Below are 25,302 nucleotides of genomic sequence, written 5' to 3' on the forward strand. Positions count from 1 at the left end.
ACCATTGTACCTCCCAAAGGGGGAAAAGACAAGTTTTTGACAGGGACGTGTGGAAGATTTGATATCCATGCCGTGTAATGTTTCCCTGTTTCAGTTTGGAATAATCCTCCTTCGTGGCCTGTATTGATGGGTTTGTTGACAACTCTTGTTCAGTATGTAACATGTCACCTGGTAGATTCCTCGTCAAGAAATAGTCCCTGTTATCGAAATCACTTGACCAGCTGTTAGCTTTAAACCTACTGTGTAGACAAACATTATTTTCTCAATCCCTTACAGAAAAAACTGTTTTGAATTGGTAATGTACCTAATCTGTTGCTATGATTAAGAAGTGATAAGACATCATTATAAGGTGATTGTTCACTTTGATACATCTCTTCTTCATTTATTTTACAGGTGCACATAGCTATTGGAAGCTGAATTAGGTCAAGTCGTCTTCAAGAATGAGGAAAAAAGGAAATTATAGACCATCATAAAATTTGATCATCCCCAAGTTCAGCATCCTTACTTCATAATGGAGCGCATCATTTTATCATTGATTACACTAGCCTGTCTCTGTGCATGTATTTCGACACAAAATTTAGTTACATTCCATCTTCAGGAAGACCAGCCGAACAACACTCTGATAGGAAGCTTGGAAGAGGAAACTGGCCTTTCTAAGATAATTAATGAATCACTCAAAGACCTCAAATTTACTCTCAAGAAAAAAGAAGAGCCCATAATTTCGCTATTTCGTCTAGCAGAATCTAGTCAACTCTTTACTAACCAAGTGATAGACAGAGAAAAGGTGGCAGCGTGTCAGTACAAGACACAATGTGTGTTCAACTTTGACGTCATTGTGACGAGCTCAGCTTCCAGTTACTTCGGTTCCATCAGTGTTCATATCAACGTCACCGATGTCAACGATCACAGTCCCACGTTTGATCCGAATCATTTTCAACTCAATTTACCGGAGTCCACCACAGCTAACAAGAGTGTGTACAGACTTGAGCCGGCTCAGGATCTGGATATGGGGGGCAATAACTCGGTGCAATCGTACCAGTTCATCCAAATCACACCAGCAGTTTCCACAACCATGGATTTCCGAATGGAAGAAATAACATCATCGTTTGATGGATTGTCTCGTAACATCTTCACCAATGTTACATTGGATTACGAAAGACAGAAGCTTTATGTTTATCACATACTCGCAAGGGATGGAGGAAACCCTCAGAGAACGGGGACTTTCACCCTGGAAATCAACGTTGTGGATGAAAATGACAACACCCCTATTTTTGACACACTACAAGCTTCTGTAACCATTGAGGAAAACACCCCTATTAATACCCCTTTCTACGTTTTCCATGCGAGTGATAAAGATTCTGGCAATAATGGTAAAATTGAATTCCGATTCAAGAAATTTCAGGAACAATGGCAGGAAATTGCTGCATTGTTTTCCATTGAGAATGATACTGGGACAGTTAGAGTCATTGGAAACTTGAAATACGAGCATGGAAAAGTCTACCACATAATCGTGGAAGCAACAGACAAAGGAGTCATTCCTAGGTATTCCTCAGCTCAGCTGGACGTAACGGTGAAGGACTCTGGAAATAATGCTCCAAAAATTAACATTAACTTCCTGTTCGATGATCTCGGCAACAATACAATGAGTGTTTCCGAGGATGCCATCCTGGAGCAGGCTATTGCTGTGATCAATGTGGAAGATTCTGACACCGGTTCTAATGGAGAGGTGACTTGTCGGACTTATAACACCTTCTTTGGTCTACAGAGTTTGAATGATGGATATAAAGTCATTGTGCAGCACTATTTGGACAGGGAGAATAAAAGTAGTCATCGCATTAAGATCACGTGTGCGGACAAGGGGACTCCGGTACTGGAAAGTGTAGTGGAGTTCACTGTGATTTTGACAGATGCCAATGATAATCCACCAAAGTTCTCTGAGTTCTACTATAATGCTAAAGTCAATGAAAACAATAACAGAGGGAAGCAAATCATCCAGGTCCAAGCCACAGATAAAGACATTGGAGAAAATGGACAAATTTCTTACTTCATTGAACCACCAACCGATAATAGGTTCTCCATTGGTCGCGAAACCGGAATTGTGACTGCTAATGTTGATTTTGACAGAGAGCAGTCGGTACACGTCACATTCACTGTCAGGGCTACAGATCATGGAAATCCACCTCAAAATACCACAGCTAATATTTGGTTGGATATTGAGGATGTTAATGACAATCCACCAAATTTTTTGAAGGCCAATTTTGTCTTCTCGGTGGATGAAAATCTTGATGAAAGTTCATTTGTGGGAGCAGTGCAAGCAGTTGACAATGATGAAGGCAAAAATGGGGAATTTGTCTTTAAAATTTCGGATGATTATACGAACAAGTCTGTCATTCCTTTCAATGTTTCCCAGTCGGGAGAAATTAAAACCTACCAGCCATTAGACAGGGAGATTTTGAACCGATACGACTTCCATGTTATTGCTGTTGATAAAGGAGACCCATCTTTAACAGGAACAGCTCATGTTACAGTCAACATCAATGACAAAAATGACAATGCACCAATTTTTATCTTCCCAAGCACTGATAATCACACCATTATCATTCCCAATACGACTCCCCTAGAGTCCATCATAGCTTCTATTCAGGCCTATGACTTGGACGAGGATTCGAATGGCTATGGCAATGGAAGGGTCATGTTTTACATTGATGGAGGAAACGAAGGAGATGTTTTCTACTTGAATCATGACACCGGAAGTCTTCACTTCAGGAAGTATGTTGGCGTGGCTGAGGACTACACGTTCCACTTGAAAATCCGGGCGCGTGATAGTGGTCGAGAAGCATTGGAAGCAACACGAGACCTTGATATTGTTGTAAAATACATGAATGCCACCACTGGTTCTTTGCAAAACCAGGACGACTCGGACAAAAACATTCTGATTGTTGTTATCGTGGTTTGCGTGACCATTGTGGTATCTGTGGCACTCATCGCCCTCATCTGCATGCTGCGACGAAAGAGTGAGGATAAGATGAAGGATGATGGTCCCCCGTTCCTGGCCTCGCGATCACCTACCTCCACCCTTTATGACCGGCCTCCACCAGCATACCTCAATGTTTCACAGGCAGACAAACCCACCAGACCCAGAGTCAGCTTCTCCAAGGACAATGACACGTTCACTAAACAGCAGCTGATGGAGAAGATGACTGGAACCCCAGTAAGTCTGATGTTAGGGTTAATAGTGAAATGACTGGGACCCCAGTAAGTCTGATGTTAGGGTTAATAGTGAAATGACTGGGAGCCCAGTAAGTCTGATGTTAGGGTTAATAGTGAAATGACTGGGAGCCCAGTAAGTCTGGTGTTAGGGTTAATAGTGAAATGACTGGGACCCCAGTAAGTCTTATGTTAGGGTTAATAGTGAAATGACTGGGAGCCCAGTAAGTCTGGTGTTAGGGTTAATAGTGAAATGACTGGGAGCCCAGTAAGTCTGATGTTAGGGTTAATAGTGAAATGACTGGGAGCCCAGTAAGTCTGGTGTTAGGGTTAATAGTGAAATGACTGGGAGCCCAGTAAGTCTGATGTTAGAGTTAATAGTGAAATGACTGGGACCCCAGTAAGTCTGATGTTAGAGTTAATAGTGAAATGACTGGGAGCCCAGTAAGTCTGGTGTTAGGGTTAATAGTGAAATGACTGGGACCCCAGTAAGTCTGATGTTAGGGTTAATAGTGAAATGACTGGGAGCCCAGTAAGTCTGGTGTTAGGGTTAATAGTGAAATGACTGGGACCCCAGTAAGTCTGATGTTAGGGTTAATAGTGAAATGACTGGGAGCCCAGTAAGTCTGGTGTTAGGGTTAATAGTGAAAGGTTTGTTATAACCTTTTTTTAAATAATGGTACTCCTGTGATAATTTGGAAAGGATGGTTCACTTTCTGTTTGATAAAAGTGTCCAAATCTGTTTTCTAGCAAAATTCTAGTATTTTGATGGTTGAAAAAATCAAGAGAAGGATGGTACAAGTACAGGAAAATTTTAATCAGAGTGCCTGATTTTTAAGTTTTGTTGTGTTGAAATCACACCACGAGGTCTCGTAAACAGATCACAACGTGTGAATCAGTGCCCCATTTACTAGAAGATCCCTCCAAAGATTAAAATGAAAAGGGGGTACAAAGAACCATTTGACCCACAGACCCTATCTCTTTTCATAATCTAGGCCTTTGTGTTTGGTCACAACTGTATGATATCCTAGTTTTTCCAAAATAAAGTTTCTTTTTTATTTTTGTCTTTCAATTTTCTATCAATTTCCAAATTGGCGGAAAGAAACCCCATTGGGGTTGAGTGAATATCAGACTTTATTTAAAAGAAAACCATGTTCTGATCAGTAAATCTGCACAAAGGCCTCGCAAAAACTAGGCTTTGCTTACTATGAATTAGTAAATTTGACTTTTAAAATTTTCATTTGATCTAATAATTAACATAAGTGTAATGTAGGCAATTAAAAAAGATGTGTTTAATGTAGTACATATATATATATATATATATATATATATATATATATATATATATATATTAGAAGTAGGTTTAAAATTAGACTGGTATTTTTTAATATGTAAAGTATAAATATTCATCCCTAGGTTCTCTGTAAAAAAAATCAGAAATGTAAATCATTTTTCAGAGTTTAAGATTATATTTTAAAACTCTCCAGTATGATTGTATATTGTTTCCCATGTCTTGTTGTAAGGAAGAAGACAGAAATCATCCTTTGAAATCAGTTCAAAAGTTGAAACAAAGAAAGCTACCATTTCCTTTCATAAACTGACAGGCTTACAAAAGTCATGCAAAGTTCTTTAAAAACCCGAGAGACTAGCCGTTCTAAAAAAGAACTATCATTTGACAAAACAGTTTGTATGCAAATTTTATCAGATTATCATCTGCTCGTCTCTTGCAAGAAATGTGAAACTGATTTCTTTGAAACCAATTTCTTTGACTTTGGGGAGGAGAAACAATAGGCTTATCACGGAATCAGGTTTTTCAGCAGTTTCCCCGTTTAACACTGAAATGCATCCCTTTCTGCTCATTGACTGCATGAGAGATAAAATTTACAGTGTAAATAGATTGTTTTTATTAAACATTTAGGACAGTTACCAGAAAAAGACCACTTTTAACTTATCTGATAAATTGTTGCCTTGCGTAATCATTTATTTTGTGTCAAAGATTTAAATCGGTACTTTTCCCCTCTAAAGTTGCAATCTCACTGCCAGAAATTTACAAGACTATCAGTTTGTGTGTTGAGTAAAAGTTAAGTGGGTATAAATAAATATAATTTTTGAAAAATTAAACACCTGTTTATGGAATATTACTGTTTCTATTTGTAAGTGCATGATTCATGAGTAGACAGATAAGACGGTCGCAGTCGGGAAACCATCACATTTAGACAGATGTCTCAAAATTAATGACATAAAATACCAATTTTGCCAACAAGATGTAGAGTTAGAATCATCATAGCTTGGGTTGATATATAGAAAGTGTCCCCTGTCTAGGATATTTGCTTAATTAGATAGGTAGGCTCTTTGTATCAACAGCTCTGTGATAAACAAAAGGTGTGGAGTGATGAAAATGTTTGCTCTGTTAAGAATCATTGGAGTTGCAGGAATGACGGAACAGGAGATTGCTTTGCAATTCAAATGACTTTCTCCTTTTTATGGAAAAAAACCCCCAAAATCAAAAAGTACCCATCTCCAGAAATACTATTGATGTGGTATGATACAAATTAAGTTAATCATAATGATTCTATTTGAGCATTTTTTCATCATGCAATGTGTTTCTGAAAGTTATCTACCAGTATGTTAATATATATGCAGGGAATTTTTTTTAGATATTGTAAGTTATTGTATTTTTATTGTTATTATTTCAGAATGGAAGGATGGAGCCAGGAAAATATACAAATCACAGTCATCAGGTACATATCTTTTGCACTATTTGGATTTTTTAAAATTTTAAATAAATTTAAGATTTAAATACTTGAACATACTGAATATAGCTTCAATAATGTAAAGGATAGATGGGATGTTAGCTGTCTTTAAAGGGGAGAATATTGAATTCACAAACACTAAAAAATTCTGATATGGCTAGAAAACAATTCAGTGGTTTTGAATGGCAACATCACATGCTTGGGTAGATGTGAAAATACAAACTGTTTTCTTGAATTTCTGTAAAAGTGAGGTTTATATTGTTTTCATAGCAGGTGCTGCCTCTAAAAAAAATGTTCCTTTCAGAAAAAAAGTGAAAGTCAATCTGCAGTTTTTATAAATTTTTATCCACAAATTAAAGTTATCTCTTAAAAAAAAAAAAAAAAATCGGACAAGTGTTTAATATGGAGACCTTTTTTCTGACTTGAGAAATTTTATGTAAATTGTATTTTTTAAAAATGCATAATACTATATATAGCTCCTATTTTGTACCTATTGGATGTTAAGAAAATCACAGATGCATTACAAGAAAATGTTAATAAACATGGGATAAAATTCAATTATCAAAAGAAAAATTCATTTCAGACTTTTTAATTTATCTCTGGCACCACTATCAGTGACATGGAACAAGATGATAGGTTTTAACCCCTGTGCAGTCAGACTTTAATCTGACATTTCAAGAGATGTAGTGCTAGCACAAAGCAATGCACAATAACTCACATTAGATATTTATGAAAGTCTCCAAATATAAATTCAAAAACTTACAGTAGAAAACTCTGCTGAATACAAAGCAACTGCTAATAGGCACCAAAATAAACCTGTGTATACTCTATTCTCTTTTTACATGAAGTATGACCATAATTCTGAATCTATAGAAAAATCACCCTTCCCGCCTCCATTTTGTTCATTAAAAGGATGCTGTGCTGCCGAGACAGTTTTAGATGATATATAATGGGTAGCAATTTAAAATCAAGATTTACTTACATGCCTGAACTACTGTACCAAATTTTTGTTTATTACACATTTTATTTTTCCTTTCAGAACCCTAAGTCCCACACAGAGGAGAGCCCAAGTGAAACTTCAGGGGAGACAATCCCGTCTGACAGCGGACATGGGGGATCAGAGGAGGATTTTACTAGTCATAGCCATAATAACAACATTGGTAAGTACTTCAGGCTGTTACTCAATTTTGAAAATGAAACTGAAAAACATAATTTGATTTGTACAATTTTATAAAGTTATTCCTTTTGTATATTGGGCATATTGATATTGCTTTATTGATAACTGTGTCCTTAAAATGTAGTGAAAAGAAGTGTTGATGAAAAGTTTGTAAAAAGATATTTTTTTAAGGTGGCTCATGACATCAAAATTTTATTTAATGACTCATTAAAACATTTTATATGGATATGACGTCACCATCAAAAGAGTGATACATTGAAGGTCTCAATTAACTGTGATTTTTTTTCTGGAATAATAAAGAAGGTAATAGTCCAAATTTTACTGTAATTTGATGCATGATATACTATGCCTAAAAGACTCAGACATTCTAAATAAAAATTTATGAAAAATATTTTTGAAAATTGTAAATGTTATTTATTATATTTTTAGTAAATTTTTACAGCTAAAATCTTCAAAAAACATGCCAGTTAGAATAAAGATGTCATACAAATGTATTTTAAACAATTATTGAAATGAAAAGGTCAAAATTCAGAAATATTGCAATTTTTCAGATTTGAACCAAGCCTGATCTGCATGATAAAAAAATAATAAATTTTAAGAGAACATTTTAATCCGAAAACTTCATTCCCTTGATGTAAAGTGGTTTACAAATTGAATTAATTTATAATGGAAACTATAATTTCTTGATGAAAAGTTCATAGAATTAGTAACAATGTGATTATTTTAGTAATTTCTATAAATTTTTATTGGGATCAGTACTTTTTTCTCTGGTTTGGTTCAAATCTAAAACAACAAAAAAACAAAAAAAAAACTATTTTTCTGAAATTTGGTCATTTCATTTCAATTTCTTTTTAAATATATTTGTCTAATATATGTTTTTCCAAATGACATTCTTGTTGAAGATTTTAGTCTTAAATCTAAAATATTAACAAGAAACCGTTGCAATTTTCATGCACGAATCTTCTTCACATGTTTTATCATCAAATCAATGCAAAGTTTGTATTTCAAAAACTCTTTTATTTGCGAACAAAATGCCTTTTTCATTATTACGGAAAAAGCACAAAAAATTCATATTAATAACCGAGAGCTTGTACCACTTTTTGATGGTGAAATCATGTTTCATACGAGGTGCCTCTATAAAGTATATCAGCTATGTAGCACATAAAAGAGAACATGTTGAAAAATAATTTTTTGATTTTCTTTTTTAGATAAAAGAATACCATTACAACCATCTTACTTGAAGAATGGAGTATTCATGATGCAAGAGCCTTTGAACAATCAAACAAACACTCTGCCGAGTGAGAGACGATTAAATTCAGTGTCGTCCAGTAAACCAGTGTCTAAGTACATGGACGACAGTTTATTAACATCGAGTATCAATTCACTGTGGTCAGATAACCACACCATTAACAGACAAAACAGTAACAATGTGCAAAAGTTACCCACAATTCCTGCTTGGGCAGGATATCATACAAGTGATAGAATGAATGACAGTTTGTTATTTTATTCCAAAGACACAACACTGGGAAGTCACAGTGCCCACAGTCGGGATGACGACGAGTGCACGACAACCAGCGGCAGTTACACCATCAATCCTGATGAAATTGATGATAGTTTCGACAACAGACCCAGGGATATGTTTGTGTAGAGAAAAGACATGGAATATCAGGATTAATGTATAAATACCTTTATTTATAATTTGTAGCCAAAGATTTTTCTAATAATGGTGAACAAAATATACTTCTGAACCCAATAAACATCAAGTGCTTATGACTATATATGGAGATGTGGACACGCACACAAAAAACAGCAAGACTAACCCCAGCAGAGCTGACCAAGGCAATGTCATGCCATTTATCACGTCCTCTTGTGCAACTGATCCTGCAAAAATGGTGGGTTCAACTGTGTCTCTGTAAATTCCGTAGTAAACGTACAATCACATACAAAGCAAATTACACGACATGGTAATATTTTGTTTTTTGATTTGATTTATAAAATCTCTTTCCCTTTAGTTGCAGGTGAGAAAAAGTGACCAGAGGATATTGCTCAATTTTGCATGGCTGTGAAAATATTTTGCCTAAAAAATACGGCTCCCAGGTCCACATGCCAGTATCGGACTAAACCGAGTGGGAGAAAATACATCAAATGCGTACATGTAACTTGTTGTATGAATTGTGTTCAATATATCATTTGTATATGAGTGAAAATAACTTTTATTATAAACTTGTATTTAACAGATCTCATTGAAATTTTGTATAGCAAATGTTTTCTCTAGCAATATCCTAATTGTCAGCAATATATGTTGAATAATTTGTTTCTGCTGAAATAGCCTCAGTTCAATCTCGTCTTGTTATTGTTCTTTAGAGATGAACTGAGCATGTGAAATCCTGTTATTTTTGTTTATAAACGTATGCATAATGTTGAAACTGGCAGCGTTTAAATGTTATTGAAATTGATCAAAACATAACAAATTAATAAAACAGAGAAGATAAAATTTTGTTGGTATTTTATTAATAAAAGCCGCATGCGGAAACTCGAATGGTTTTAATAGATAAGTTGAATGTTTATCCAGCAACACTTGTGCAAATATTGTAATACACACAGAAAATGAAAATTTAACTCCTTATTTCTACATGAGATCATGTTGAAATAATTTATTTAACTAAACAGAAAGAAAAAAGAAGACAATTTTCAAGACTACACAGTGGAGAGTTTTTCTACATATATATATTTAATGCGAGGATGATGCACCAAGGAACTATAGCCTGCACATGATATATTTCTATGGTTTATAAGAAAACTAAAATGTTTAAGCACATTATATATAATTTTTTATGATCTTATTTAAGAAAATGAACAACACTGTTAACAAATTTACTGGGGTATGAACTTGGTTGGTCACGTGATCAAATGTTGGGCGGTAGGTTTGATCAAGCACCAATTTAACCAAGTTCATTTCCCAGTGAACTTTTTAGCAATTTTGTTTCTATTCAAGAAAACTTATCATTTAGAATTACGATGAAACTGTGATTGGGTCATGAATGTCCCCTTAAAATGAACTGGTAGTATAGGTTCATCAAAAGAAATATTTTCAAATTTAAATATACCGATATGTTTTTTAAGGTGAACTTGCTTAGAGTCACGATAAACCCAAAGAACTATATGTACGTGGTTTCGACCTAATTTAGCCTCCTGAAATGGAAATCAACGTTTATTTTTATCAAGTGTGCATGATCAAACTATTTTATCACATGGTATTGTTGATAGTGTAAAGATATTGCATCGTAGCTTTTGGGCATTTGTTTATGATTGATTGATTTTATATTGTTTAACGTCTCTCGAGAATTTTTCACTCATGGAGACTTCATTGCCGGCGAAGGGCTGCGAGATTTAGGCCTTAGGTGCTCGGCGCTTACGGCCTTTGAGCAGGGTGGGATCTTTAGCGTGACACGGGATCCCGGTTTTTGCGGTCTCATCCGAAGGACCGCCCTCATTTAGTCGCCTCTTACGACAATCAAGGGGCACTGAGGATCTGTTCTAACTCGGATCCCCACGGGAACACATCATCGTGTTATTAGTGTAGTGCAGCTTGGTGAACAATATTTGCCATCCCAACCCATTCTTCACAATAAGTCATTGAAAACAAAATGTTTACAAAACTTCGGTACATATTCGCAGCCGCCCCCCCCCCCCCTAAAATTTTCAAATTTAAGGTAAATCGTGGTATCTTGTTTAGATAAATGTACTAAACTATAAAATAAGTAATAATTTCTTCCACTCCCGGATAAATAAATGTCAAAATCTTTTGATTTCTTTGAATTACTTTATTGAGAAAGCTTAATTTTTTCCAAAACCCCTTAAAATTTTCGTCATTTCACTACTTTCACCTTATTAGAAGTGATAGAAAATATTATAAATGACTTAAATAGGAGACATATTTCAAGCCCTATAAAATCTGTAAAATCCAGGAGCTTTCGGGGGCTTCGCCCCCTGAGCCCCAACCTCAAGGCGGCCTCCAGACCCCCTGTCTCATAAAGTGATGCCCCCGTAACCGCAATTCCTGGATCCGCCCCTGATTACCGTTCATTATGAGTGGCTTTTTGGATTCAGTATGTCATACTTCTCCAGAATTAACACAATTGTTTAAAATTAGGTGATACACGGAAAACATCAGAATTAAATTTTCATACATTAGAATGTTAGTTGGGGGTTGGGGTTATTTTTATATATATATAAAATCTTTAAACGGGTACTACATTGTATTCTAATTACATATTTTTAAGAGAGGAAGGGAATACATGCATGTCAATAAATGTTTACAACTCCCTTTCTGGAGGTTTGGCTGTAAGCGTTGTACAAGGCAATAACAGCACTATGTACCACAATCGCTTTGACAGATTTACAGACGGGCACACAAACAGCATCCATTAGAGAAGCTGGTCTCTCCCCATATATTCACATGTGAAAACATATACGGCCAGGTCGTCGCTGGAGAATATTTAGTTGAATTGTACATTCCTTGTAATGAAGGAATGGTTAGTGCTTTTAAACATTTCACCATTTCTTAGCCAGTCATTCCTGCAATGATTTTTAAAAAGGTATTTGGAATGGGACATTTTTTTCATTCGATTAACCATGACCCCTTATTATTTTTGCTGGAAAGGTACAACATTCATTTCGGTATTGGGGACAAAGGCAGACGGACGGACGTTGATTGCAGTGTTTAAAAAAGAAAAAACGTTCCAACATTAGCACTGAGAACTGATGCTGTTAACATTTGGAATATAAATCAATAAAACAGAGACAATTTTCTTGTGTTGGAGGCATGCTAATTGGAAACGAATGCAGATACAGCCCTCTACTGATTGAATGAATATTATTCAAACACTGACGAGCAAATATTGCGTCCAGCGTGCAGAGGAAACGTTCTCGTTGAATGTTCATTATTTGATATATTCTCAACAAACTGCATACATTTTGGCGAATGATATATATATATATATATATATATATATATATATATATAAAGCAATGGCTTAAAATATAGCATCCAAGTTATAATAATTTATTTACATTCAATTTAGTTTGAATAACTTTACAAAATAGTCCTCTATTGCTCTCCGTAAGTGTTTATTATTTTCTAAGACTTTATAAAACGGAAACATTAAATATTATATATATATTAGAAGTTGATTCGGCACAGTTGTAAATAAATATTGAAAATCAGAATGACACATTCCATAAAAGACAATCATTTACACTGCAGTAAATGATTGTTTTTCATGGAATGTGTCATTCTGATATATATATATATATAGTTTTTGGATCAGCTCTTTGGACGAATAAGGCATGTCCTAATTCGCTCCACTTTTAACATTGATTGGCAAGCCTAAAGACCAAAAACATGTAGTCTGCGTTGTAAATACGTTTGTAGATTAGTGTAGTTGTAGTGCTAGATGTATTTATATGTAGTTTTTGTTATTATGCTCTGTTGATATTGACCACATTATGTAATTGTTTTCGTTTGTCCTGAAGAAGGGACGAGTCGTCCCGAAAATTTGACAATCTCGTTGTTCGTGTCGTTGGTCATTTTAGTGCTTTGTATAATTTTTTGTATTTGACCTTGTATCCATGTTGTGGATCCGACACTTTGAGGTATCGGGTGTTGTTGGAACTTTAGTGCTTTTATATATATATATATATATATATATATAAGTTCTCCATTTCTTTATTATCAGATATACAACAATCAATATTTACATATTTCTTTCATATATAGGAAAATACTTTAAAAATTGTACCGTCAACAACAAATGATATTACACAATCCATACCCAACTAATAGCAACATCACGCAAGTGTGTGTGTGTGTGTGTGTGTGTGTGTGTGTGTGTGTGTGTGTGTGTGTTTATAAAAAAAAAATTCTGTTGGGTTTTGTTTTTTGTTGTTTTTATTAGGGTATATGTATATTTGTTTGATATTTTTTTTTTTACAAATTAAATTCATTCATGTACTGGATTCTCATTTCATCATAATTCAAACTTTGAGTATAAAACTATTCTAGTTTCAATACACGATTTGTGGCCCGACAATCTAATCCAAGAATAAATTTCTTATACACATAATCAATGGGCCTGCGTAAATAATGGCTAATGGCGGTCCCACAAACGGTGAGAATTGCTGCAGATGCTTAAAAACATCTGCATTTATACGTTGTACAACTGCACACGTTCGTGATTGCTGATAAATTCCGAACATGTGGACTTATGAATTATATAATGACATCTTGTTATGAATTACAAGAACGTTTTTGAATTATGGAGCTCCAGTCCTATGCTTTACGATATATGTTTTGGTGATATCACGTGAAGCTGTCCAGTGAATTGATCGAATTATTCGATATTCCAGAACAGACTATACAAGAAATCACAATAAATTAATTTCGGAAACAACTTTACCAATACCTGCCAAATATCAAGAACTTCTTTTTTTTCACGATTACCCAGTATAATAGTGAATTGTTTTAATCCTGCTTTCTCGCGAAATCACAAGTCTATCAATTCTACATTGCAATATGATATCCCTGATCTACATCTCTACAGACAGACAAAATACGAGAGCTATAATAAATTTTTTAAGATCGAGAAACTCCTGCGGAGTATTAGACAAATCAATGCTATCTGAAAATCATATCGTTCAAAGTACATTAATTATTATCAATCCGGTGAAATGTGAACCAATTCAGCCAAAAATGATTTCCTAATAATGGGGATTAATGGGGATAAACGGAGGGAATCAAGGGAGTCGATGAAAGGTAAAAAGTTGATTTACCGAAATTTCGAGTTAGCTCGGGTCGTCACAGGCGCGATAACTCTAACAATAGTCGTGACGGGAAGAGTTTCTGTTCGGTTCTTCATGTGGATATTGTTTGTACAAAAGAAATATTCTTCCCAAATATTCTGCTTGTTGTTTCTCATGATACCTTTACCAGATGTAGGTTTCCTTTGACCGTTACCAGATGTAGGTCTCCTTTGACCGTTACCAGATGTAGGTTTCCTTTGACTGTTACCAGATGTAGGTTTCCTTTGACCGTTACCAGATGTAGGTTTCATTTGACTGTTACCAGATGTAGGTCTCCTTTGACCGTTACCAGATGTAGGTTTCATTTGACTGTTACCAGATGTATAAGTTTCCTTTGACCGTTACCAGATGTAGGTGTCCTTTGACCGTTACCAAATGTAGGTTTCCTTTTGATGCCCTTTTCAGTTTTAGGTTTCTTTTCAATAACTTCATCAATTGTATTTTCCTTTTGACATTTGTTCGTTGTCTCTGTACAAGGTAATGTTCTATTTTTTATTATTAATATCGTTATTTGGATTAGAACCTTGAAAATAATGCATATTGTAAATCTCTACTAAGAGTTGTCGTTCCTTGCTCTCACATACCCCTCTGTCAATGTCTCGAGGGTTTTACAAGATTCTTGTAAAATGGCACGTATTCTCAAATAAAGCATGGTTTCGACTTCAGTTACAAATATATACGTAAATAAATAAATACTGAGCAGATGTCAAGTCTTTGTGACACAAGAAGCATTGATTTGGGTTGAAACGCGGATATTGGGTTGTTCTATTGCACCAGGCCTAGATACATGAAGAATGTATAGTAATTGGGGGGGGGGGGGGGGTACAGATAGTTGCTTGTCCTACATTTCCCCTATATTTTATAAAGTAGTTCTTAGTTTTATTAGCCGTAAAAAAGTGGATTTACGTGTGGAATAACATTGCTTATTTTGAAACGTTGACAGGTATCTGTGAGTGTGAGGAATATGGCAAGCCCTTTTACTATTTATTCGAAAAATAGGATATCTCTTTAAGTGTAAGAGATATATCTTATTTTAAAGATATATCTCTTTAAAATGAGAGATATCTATTAATCTTAAGAGATGTCTCTCTAAATAAGAGATATCTCTTTCACTTAGAGAGATATCTCTTTTACTTAGAGAGATATCTTTTACTTAGAGAGATATCTCTTCCACTTAGAGATATATCTCTTTCACTTAGAGAAATATCTCTTTCACTTATAGAGATATCTCTTTTACTCTGAGAGATATCTCTTTTACTTTGAGATATATCTCCTTCACTTAAAGAGATATCTCTCTAAGAATTCCTAGAGAGATATCTCTCGAAGTATAAGATATATCTCTTTAATCGTTGAAAAAGAGATATCTCTCAAAGAGAAAGAGATATCTCTTTCCAATATTTTTATTAGTTTGAATACTTAAGTAATTCTCCCTACCCGGAAGCCCGCCAAAGCAAACCGGGGGTGTTGCTAAAACGCGGAATGGAAAATGGAACGGAAGACGGAACTGAACGGAAAACGGAAAATATATTATGCAATAATGTTATGAGGAGGTCAACATTTTGCAAAATCAAAAGGCTTATTTTGAACAAGGAATGAAGAAATTACAGAGAGAACAGGAAGTCATCCTCAGAATTCACCATTTCATTTTTTTTTTTTTTTTTTTTTTACACATATATCAGTCTTTAATTCCAAAATACATTACTATTTCGGGGTAAAGTCTCCGCAGAGACCCCCTTATAATCTTTACCTAGGGTGCCAGGGGCCCCTTGGATTAGATGTATATAGGCATATATTTTCATATATATAAATTTATACATATAAATTTCTACATATAGAAAATACAAACATATATGCATACATACAAACACACACACATATAATATACTGTTATATAACAAAATTTATTAACATGTTATGGCAAAAAAGGTTCTTATTTTTACGGAAAAACCAACAACACAACAATATAATTATGTACATAAAGAACCTGAAACTGCCATATGCGGGGTTAACAATTCAAAAGTTCATATCACAACTCCCATGGCAGCACTATAGGAGGACAGGACCCCTCCTCATAGTGGGAACTTTTTGCAAAATACCAGTATATAAAAGGTTTATTACAAAATTTTATTTGATATAGAAATATAGTTTTTTTTTTTTTTTTTTTTTTTTTTTTTTTTTTTTTAATTACATACACATATATATATATATTTAAATCATACACTATATTACTTTTAAGAAAATTAATATATAAGACATATAGATATACATTCATATACATAAATTCGATATTTATAACACTATAACAAATATATATAAATATGGTAGAGATATTTTTCAATAAGCCATGCTGCCTGAGGGGAACAGCCTTAAACACACAATGTTCATATTTTCCCCTTCGGGCAGCTTCACTGAAGGACAGACTCCTACAGATAGTCTGACTATTTTGTATTATTATCATCACAAAGTCATAGAAATATCATAAAACCATTTATAATTGAAGTTGAAATTCAATGTTTTATACGTCTCATATTGGTACATTAAGTTTGTTTTTACAAAATAGGAAATGTCATTAATATTTTCTTCTTTATTTTCATATCTTAACTTCATCTTTATTTTATATATGTAATAAGCTGTATATGATAATAAATGATTTATTGAAGTGGTAGTTTTATTTTCTTCATGAAAAAATCCTAATGCAACATGTTTCCATTTTAAATTAAATTTCAAATGATTTTCTAATTTCTTCCATATTAATTGTACGTTACTACACTCAAAGATTAAATGTTTTGTGTCTTCGAGTGTTTGGCAATACGGGCATTGATTGGATACATTCTTATTCCATTTGTGAACAGATTTATTATTATTAAGTAGATTTTGTAGGAGTTTGTAATTAAATTCTGCTAATTGCTTGTCTTTGATTTTAGTGATTTTTGACTGATAAATATTTGTTTTGTTTTCTTCAAAATTAAAATTGAAGCTTTTTGCCCAAAACCTCTCACAGTAGGGTTTAATAAAGATTTTATTGATAAATATATCATATATTGTTTTGCTATTTATCAAGTTTAGGGGTATTCTTCTCTTGTTTTCTAATAAAATGTTACTTTGTTTTCTTATATTTATATAGACTCCTTTTGAAGTATCGTGATATTTTTGGACAGGTTTAATAACCTTTTTCAGTGTGTTATATTCGCAAATCCAGTTAGACTTGTTGACAAGAATATTAGAAAAATAATTGATATCATGAAAATTTCCGTTTTCATCAAACAGGTCTTTAATGTATAAAATTCCACTTTTTATCCAATCTGTGTAAAAAAGGAGTTTACCATTAAATCGAGTCAAATTGTTTAACCATATAGTTTGCAATAATACTTCAACGTCGGTCATCTCTTTTATTTTATGTGATTTATGTTTGCATTCATTCAATGTACTGAGTACTTCGCAGTAAAATATTGGCAATGATTTGAAAATTTGCTTTATTTCATCAGTACTGGTTGTATTTGTCATTATGAGATATTCGGGTGTAACGAATCTTTTAAGAATACACGAATTAAAGAAAGATTTTAAAGATGATTGTTTTTCATTGAAAATTCTTGTTACCCAAGCAGCCTTGAGTGCTTTTAATTTACAATCAATATCAACAATACCTATTCCTCCTTCATCTTGTTTTCCAATTAAAGTATATCTTTTTATCCTTTCTCTTTTGCCCCATAGGAAATTGAAGATTGTTTTCTTTATTTTTTTTATGGATTCTTTTCTTGGATATTGCAATATAGTTGCACTATAGTATAATTGTGTTAATGCTAAAGTATTTATTACGGTACATTTTCCATATAAGGTTAATTTTCTTGTATTCCACATTGTAAGTCTTTTCTAGTTTATTAATTTTTTCCGTCCAGTTTTTATTGTAACATTGATTAGCATCATGACCTATATATATCCCTAAGCATTTAACAGGTGCATTGGTGATATTGATATCACATAATTTATCATATCTGTTTTTCAAAGGACCTAATAGTATTCCTTCAGATTTATTTTTATTGAGTTGCATTCCTGATATCTGACCAAAGTGTTCAATTATTTTAATGACTTTTTCTATAGATCTGATATCCTGTAAAAAAAAAAAAGTGATGTGTCGTCTGCCACCATTTCATGTGTTTTGTGGATGAATGTACCAACAGGCGCTTGCTTAATATTTTGCATAGTAAGTTATAATAAAAATATGCCTGTTGGCACCATCTTTTTCCCCGGCTTTGTCAACCCTCCCCTCAGATTTTGACAGTATGTTGTTTCACAAATGAAGAAAAAACAAATAAGGTAACATAATGAAAAAGACTTGAATTATAATTCAACCCCTTTCAAACTATTTTACTTTATTCTGGCTGGTATGGTAAGGAAAGAATCGAACTACATATGTTTGAGATAACTGAATTTGAATTTAGTTCTACATCTGGTACAATATACATTTAATTTATGTATCACATCAAATTTTAAAGCGAAGAAAAAAGTTTTGCATCATTTGGGATGAATCTTTTGTGAAGGTTCGTACTTTTACCGATATCCTGCGGAGTAGTGTTGAAACTGAAGAGATACAACAGGAAAGAAAGATTGAAACAAAACCAATGTTAACTACCTAGGGTGAAGTTTACGACCAGCAGTAAGAGGAATTAACAGATTTATTTCATAATATATGAAATAGCTAAAAAGCTAACACAGAATTTATGCTTGAATGGAATTAAAAGTCATCTCATTATTAATCCAAGTCTCCTGTTAGTTAAAAAATGATAAATCAAACAAAAGATGTTTAACTTGTTGACTAAATAAGATCATGAATTATAATTGTTTTATACATATCACACTCCTTGTTGTAAGTACACATATACACGGAATTATGTGTAAATACGTGTACATGTGCGTTAATGACGTTTTGCCACGGGGGGGAGGGGGGGGGTTATAAACCACATGTGTTCTTTTCATTCTCTACCCATAGGTGTCACTGCTCGCAAACACCTCTGTCATTGCCGAAATTTCGAAATTCTTGTAAAATGCCTTGTAAATTCTTATACTAACGTTTAACTAAATTCGCTTAATCAATTTATGATGCAAAATTTTAAGATAAAGTTGTTTTATCGCTTGTATACAATTCCCAAATTGTTGATTTTAATCAAAATGAATCACCCCCCCCCCCCCCCTTTTTTTTTACCGTTATCTTATCTACATTAATCATTCTAATTCTTAAATTCCGTTCCATTTCGTTTTCCGTTCCGCGTTTCAGCAACACCCTGAAGGCTGCAATCCCGTGGGAAGATTTTGCCTTTACCGCATGTGAAATGTATACATGTACAGGTAACAAAAAACAAAGAATAAATTCATGAAATATGCGAGCTAGATTAGATTTCGCCTCTCGGCAACTTGACAATGTTACCCCAACCACCTCTTCAACCTTTGCCGCCATTTGTACACTAGAAGTATTTTGCTTGGTTAAAAAATAGGGTTACATCATTTCAATGACAATGCAACAGGGAGAAGTCATTATGACCACCGGGGGGGGGGGGGGGGGATCTAAAGAGATATCTCTTTAGGTTAAAGATTTTGAAAATTTAAAGAGATATCTTTCTAACTGAAAGAGATATCTCTTTTTACATCGATAGAGAAATATCTCTTTACGCTAGAGATATATCTCTTTCTCTATGAGATATATTTCTCTAGCTTTGAAAGATATCTCTCAAAGAGAAAAAGATATCTCCCAAGCGTAAAGAGATATCTCATTTGTTTAAAGAGATATCTCTTTTGTTTAAAGAGATATCTCTTTTGGTTAAAGAGATATCTCCCTAGCGTAAAAGCTATCTTTCTAACTTACAGAGATATCTCTTTATCCAATAAAGATATCTCGCTTATCTAAAGAGATATCTTATTTTACGAATAAATAGTAAAAGAGCTTGCCATAGAGGAACGATAACTCTGGGTAGAACTTGGCAAATTATGTGTAATCAAAGTTATGCAACTCAAATTCACAAAATAACCACAATACAACTTCTAAGAATTCAATGTGCACCAAAGCCAAGATATGGGAAGGGAAATATGGAAGTTACATCTACATGATAAAGTTATTAACAGAAGAATTTATAACTGCATGTTCTACGTATAATCAGTTTTTAAAATCGAGGCAGGGTACTGACAAATAAGTTGATATTACAGGGATTTCAACACTATCGTTTAAAAGTCAGAATTTCGCAAATTCTATGGTCATTATAACGATCTAATTTACCAATACAACCCGCCATTGGGTCCAATGCTGTCTGACTTGTTTCATGCCAGTTGTTAGACTGTTCTTTACACACATCATGATTGTGACCACAGAATACTCCATTTACCTGATCAAAATATAGGGTTCACGGCTGTGTGGCCGGTAGACAGGGGATGCTTACTCTTTCTAGGCACCTGATCCCACCTCTGGTATGTTCAGGGATCCTTGTTTGCACCAGGACGACACTACCTGTATCATAAGCTAATTCAAGTTTACACCAGGATACCACTCACTGTTTCAGAAGATGATTTAAGTTTACACCAGGACGTCACTCACTGTATTATAAGCTGATTTAAGTTAACACCACTCTGTATTATAAGCTGATTTAGGTTTACACCAGGACGTCACTCACTGTATTATATTAAGCTGATTTAAGTTAACACCACTCTGTATTATAAGCTGATTTAAGTTTACACCAGGACGTCACTCACTGTTTCATAAGATGATTTAAGTTAACACCACTCTGTATTATAAGCTGATTTAAGTTTACACCAGGGCGCCACTCACTGTATTATAAGCTGATTTAAGTTAACACCACTCTGTATTATAAGCTGATTTAAGTTTACACCAGGACACCACTCACTGTTTCATAAGATGATTTAAGTTTACACCAGGACGACACTACCTGTATCATAAGCTAATTCAAGTTTACACCAGGACACCACTCACTGTTTCATAAGATGATTTAAGTTTACACCAGGACGACACTACCTGTATTATAAGCTGATTTAAGTTTACACCAGGGCGCCACTCCCTGTTTCATAAGATGATTTAAGTTAACACCACTCTGTATTATAAGCTGATTTAAGTTTACACCAGGACACCACTCACTGTTTCATAAGATGATTTAAGTTTACACCAGGACGACACTACCTGTATCATAAGCTAATTCAAGTTTACACCAGGACACCACTCACTGTTTCATAAGATGATTTAAGTTAACACCACTCTGTATTATAAGCTGATTTAGGTTTACACCAGGACGTCACTCACTGTATTATAAGCTGATTTAAGTTAACACCACTCTGTATTATAATCTGATTTAAGTTTACACCAGGACACCACTCACTGTTTCATAAGATGATTTAAGTTTACACCAGGACGCCACTCACTGTATTATAAGATGATTTAAGTTTACACCAGGATGCAACTCACTGTATTATAAGATGATTTAAGTTTACACCATGACACCACTCACTGTATCATAAGATGAATTAAGTTAACACCAGGACGCCACTCACTGTATCATAATCTGATCTAAATTTACATCAGGGCGTCATTCATTGTATCATAAGCTGATTTAAGTTTACATCAGGAAGCCACTCGCTGTATTATACGCTGATTTGAGTTAGCACCACTGATTTAAGTTTACACCGGGATGTCACTCATTGTATCATAAGCTGATTTAAGTTTACACCAGGGCGCCACTCATTGTATCATAAGCTGATTTAAGTTTACACCAGGACGCCACTTACTGTATCATAAGCTGATTTAAGTTAACACCACCCTCTGTATTATAAGCTGATTTAAGTTTACACCAGGACACCACTCACTGTATCATAAGATGAATTAAGTTAACACCAGGACGCCACTCACTGTATCATAAGATGATCTAAAGTTACACCAGGGCGCCACTCATTGTATCATAAGCTGATTTAAGTTTACACCAGGGCGCCACTCATTGTATTATACGCTGATTTAAGTTAACACCACTCTCTGTATTATAAGCTGATTTAAGTTTACACCAGGACGCCACTCACTGTATCATAAGCTGATTTAAGTTTACACCAGGACGCCACTCACTGTATCATACGATGATTTAAGTTAACACCACTCTCTGTATTATAAGCTGATTTAAGTTTACACCAGGACACCACTCACTGTATCATAAGATGAATTAAGTTAACACCAGGACGCCAGTCACTGTATCATAATCTGATTTAAACTTACACCAGGGCGCCACTCATTCTATCATAAGCTGATTTAAGTTTACACCAGGAAGCCACTCACTGTATTATAAGCTGATTTAAGTTTACACCAGGAAGCCACTCACTGTATCATAAGCTGATTTAAGTTTACACCAGGACACCACTCACTATATCATAAGCTGATTTAAGTTTACATCAGGACACCACTCACTGTTTCATAAGATGATTTAAGTTTACACCAGGGCGCCACTCATTGTATTATAAGCCGATTTAAGTTTACACCAGGACACCACTCACTGTATTATACACTGATTTAAGTTAACACCACTCTCTGTATTATAAGCTGATTTAAGTTTACACCAGGACGCCACTCACTATATCATAAGCTGATTTAAGTTTACACCAGGAAGCCCTCACTGTATTATAAGCTGATTTAAGTTTACACCAGGGCGCCACTCACTGTTTCATAAGATGATTTAAGTTTACACCAGGATGCCACTCACTGTATTATAAGCTGATTTAAGTTTACACTAGGGCGCCACTCATTGTATCATAAGCTGATTTAAGTTAACACCACTCTGTATTGTAAGCTGATTTAAATTTACACCAGGGCGCCACTCACTGTTTCATAAGCTGATTTAAGTTTACACCAGGACACCACTCACTATATCATAAGCTGATTTAAGTTTACATCAGGACACCACTCACTGTTTCATAAGACCATTTAAGTTTACACCAGGGCACCACTCATTGTATTATAAGCCGATTTAAGTTTACACCAGGATACCACTCACTGTATTATACACTGATTTAAGTTAACACCACTCTCTGTATTATAAGCTGATTTACGTTTACACCAGGACGCCACTCACTATATCAAAAGCTGATTTAAGTTTACACCAGGAAGCCCTCACTGTATTATAAGCTGATTTAAGTTTACACCAGGGCGCCACTCACTGTTTCATAAGATGATTTAAGTTTACACCAGGACGCCACTCACTGTATTATAAGCTGATTTAAGTTTACACTAGGGCGCCACTCATTGTATCATAAGCTGATTTAAGTTAACACCACTCTGTATTATAAGCTGATTTAAATTTACACCAGGGCGCCACTCACTGTTTCATAAGATGATTTAAGTTTACACCAGGACACCACTCACTGTATTATAAGCTGATTTAAGTTTACACCAGGACGCCACTCACTATAGCATAAGCTGATTTAAGTTTACACCAGGACACCACTCACTGTTTCATAAGATGATTTAAGTTTACACCAGGACGCCACTCACTATAGCATAAGCTGATTTAAGTTTACACCAGGACACCACTCACTGTTTCATAAGATGATTTAAGTTTACACCAGGACGCCACTCACTGTATTATAAGCTGATTTAAGTTTACACCAGGGCGACACTCATTGTATTATAAGCCGATTTAAGTTTACACCAGGACACCACTCACTGTATTATACGCTGATTTAAGTTAACACCACTCACTGTATTATAAGCTGATTTAAGTTTACACCAGGGCGCCACTCACTATATCATAAGCTGATTTAAGTTTACACCAGGAAGCCCTCACTGTATTATAAGCTGATTTAAGTTTACACCAGGGCGCCACTCACTTTTTCATAAGATGATTTAAGTTTACACCAGGATGCCACTCACTGTATTATAAGCTGATTTAAGTTTACACTAGGGCGCCACTCATTGTATCATAAGCTGATTTAAGTTAACACCACTCTGTATTATAAGCTGATTTAAATTTACACCAGGGCGCCACTCACTGTTTCATAAGATGATTTAAGTTTACACCAGGACGCCACTCACTGTATTATAAGCTGATTTAAGTTTACACCAGGACGCCACTCACTATAGCATAAGCTGATTTAAGTTTACACCAGGACACCACTCACTGTTTCATAAGATGATTTAAGTTTACACCAGGATGCCACTCACTGTATTATAAGCTGATTTAAGTTTACACCAGGGCGCCACTCATTGTATTATAAGCCGATTTAAGTTTACACCAGGACACCACTCACTATATTATACGCTGATTTAAGTTAACACCACTCACTGTATTATAAGCTGATTTAAGGTTACACCAGGGCGCCACTCACTATATTATACGCTGATTTAAGTTTACACCAGCACACCACTCACTGTATTATAAGCTGATTTAAGTTTACATCAGGACACCACTCACTGTATTATAAGCCAATTTAAGGTTACACCAGGACACCACTCACTGTATTATACGCTGATTTAAGTTAACACCACTCTCTGTATTATAAGCTGATTTAAGTTTACATCAGGACGCCACTCACTATATCATAAGCTGATTTAAGTTTACACCAGGAAGCCCTCACTGTATTATAAGCTGATTTAAGTTTACACCAGGGCGCCACTCACTGTTTCATAAGATGATTTAAGTTTACACCAGGACGCCACTCACTGTATTATAAGCTGATTTAAGTTTACACCAGGGCACCACTCATTGTTTCATAAGATGATTTAAGTTTACACCAGGATGCCACTCACTGTATTATAAGCTGATTTAAGTTTACACCAGGACGCCACTCACTATATCATAAGCTGATTTAAGTTTACACCAGGACGCCACTCACTGTTTCATAAGATGATTTAAGTTTACATCAGGATGCCACTCACTGTATTATAAGCTGATTTAAGTTTACATCAGGACGCCACTCACTGTATTATAAGATGATTTAAGTTTACACCACTCTCTATATCATAAGCTGATTTAAGTTTACATCAGGACGCCACTCACTGTATTATAAGATGATTTAAGTTTACACCACTTTCTGTATTATAAGCTGATTTAAGTTTACACTAGGACGCCACTCATTGTATCATAAGATGAATTAAGTTAATACCACTCTCTGTATTATAAGCTGATTTAAGTTTACACCAGGACGCCACTCATTGTATCATAAGATGAATTAAGTTAATACCACTCTCTGTATTATAAGCTGATTTAAGTTTACACCAGGACGCCACTCACTGTATCATAAGTTGATTTAAGTTTACACCACTCTGTTTCATAA

At 34.7% G+C, this 25,302-nt stretch overlaps 1 protein-coding gene across 11 annotated transcripts in view; it reads left to right on the forward strand.

The window, feature by feature from the left end:
- Positions 1 to 9,631, forward strand: part of LOC125678653 (protocadherin-11 X-linked-like) — a 48,063-nt gene extending 38,432 nt beyond the window's left edge. For 7 of the 11 annotated variants that reach the window (XR_008800716.1, XR_008800712.1, XR_008800708.1 and 4 more), the window contains 5 exons: positions 394 to 3,211; positions 5,904 to 5,948; positions 7,000 to 7,120; positions 8,346 to 9,029; positions 9,150 to 9,631. Coding sequence is in view for 2 of the 11 variants with exons in the window: in XM_056157166.1 (XP_056013141.1) it covers positions 512 to 3,211; positions 5,904 to 5,948; positions 7,000 to 7,120; positions 8,346 to 8,785 (3,306 nt within the window). In the remaining 9 variants the exon portion in view is untranslated. Of the gene's footprint in view, positions 1 to 393; positions 3,212 to 5,903; positions 5,949 to 6,999; positions 7,121 to 8,345 lie in introns of all 11 variants that reach the window. The other 4 variants (XR_008800714.1, XR_008800715.1, XM_056157166.1 and 1 more) reach the window with 2 other exon arrangements.
- Positions 9,632 to 25,302: the final 15,671 nt, after the last annotated feature.

Source organism: Ostrea edulis, chromosome 2 (assembly GCF_947568905.1).
Source record: "Ostrea edulis chromosome 2, xbOstEdul1.1, whole genome shotgun sequence".
In the NCBI taxonomy this organism is placed as follows: domain Eukaryota; kingdom Metazoa; phylum Mollusca; class Bivalvia; order Ostreida; family Ostreidae; genus Ostrea; species Ostrea edulis.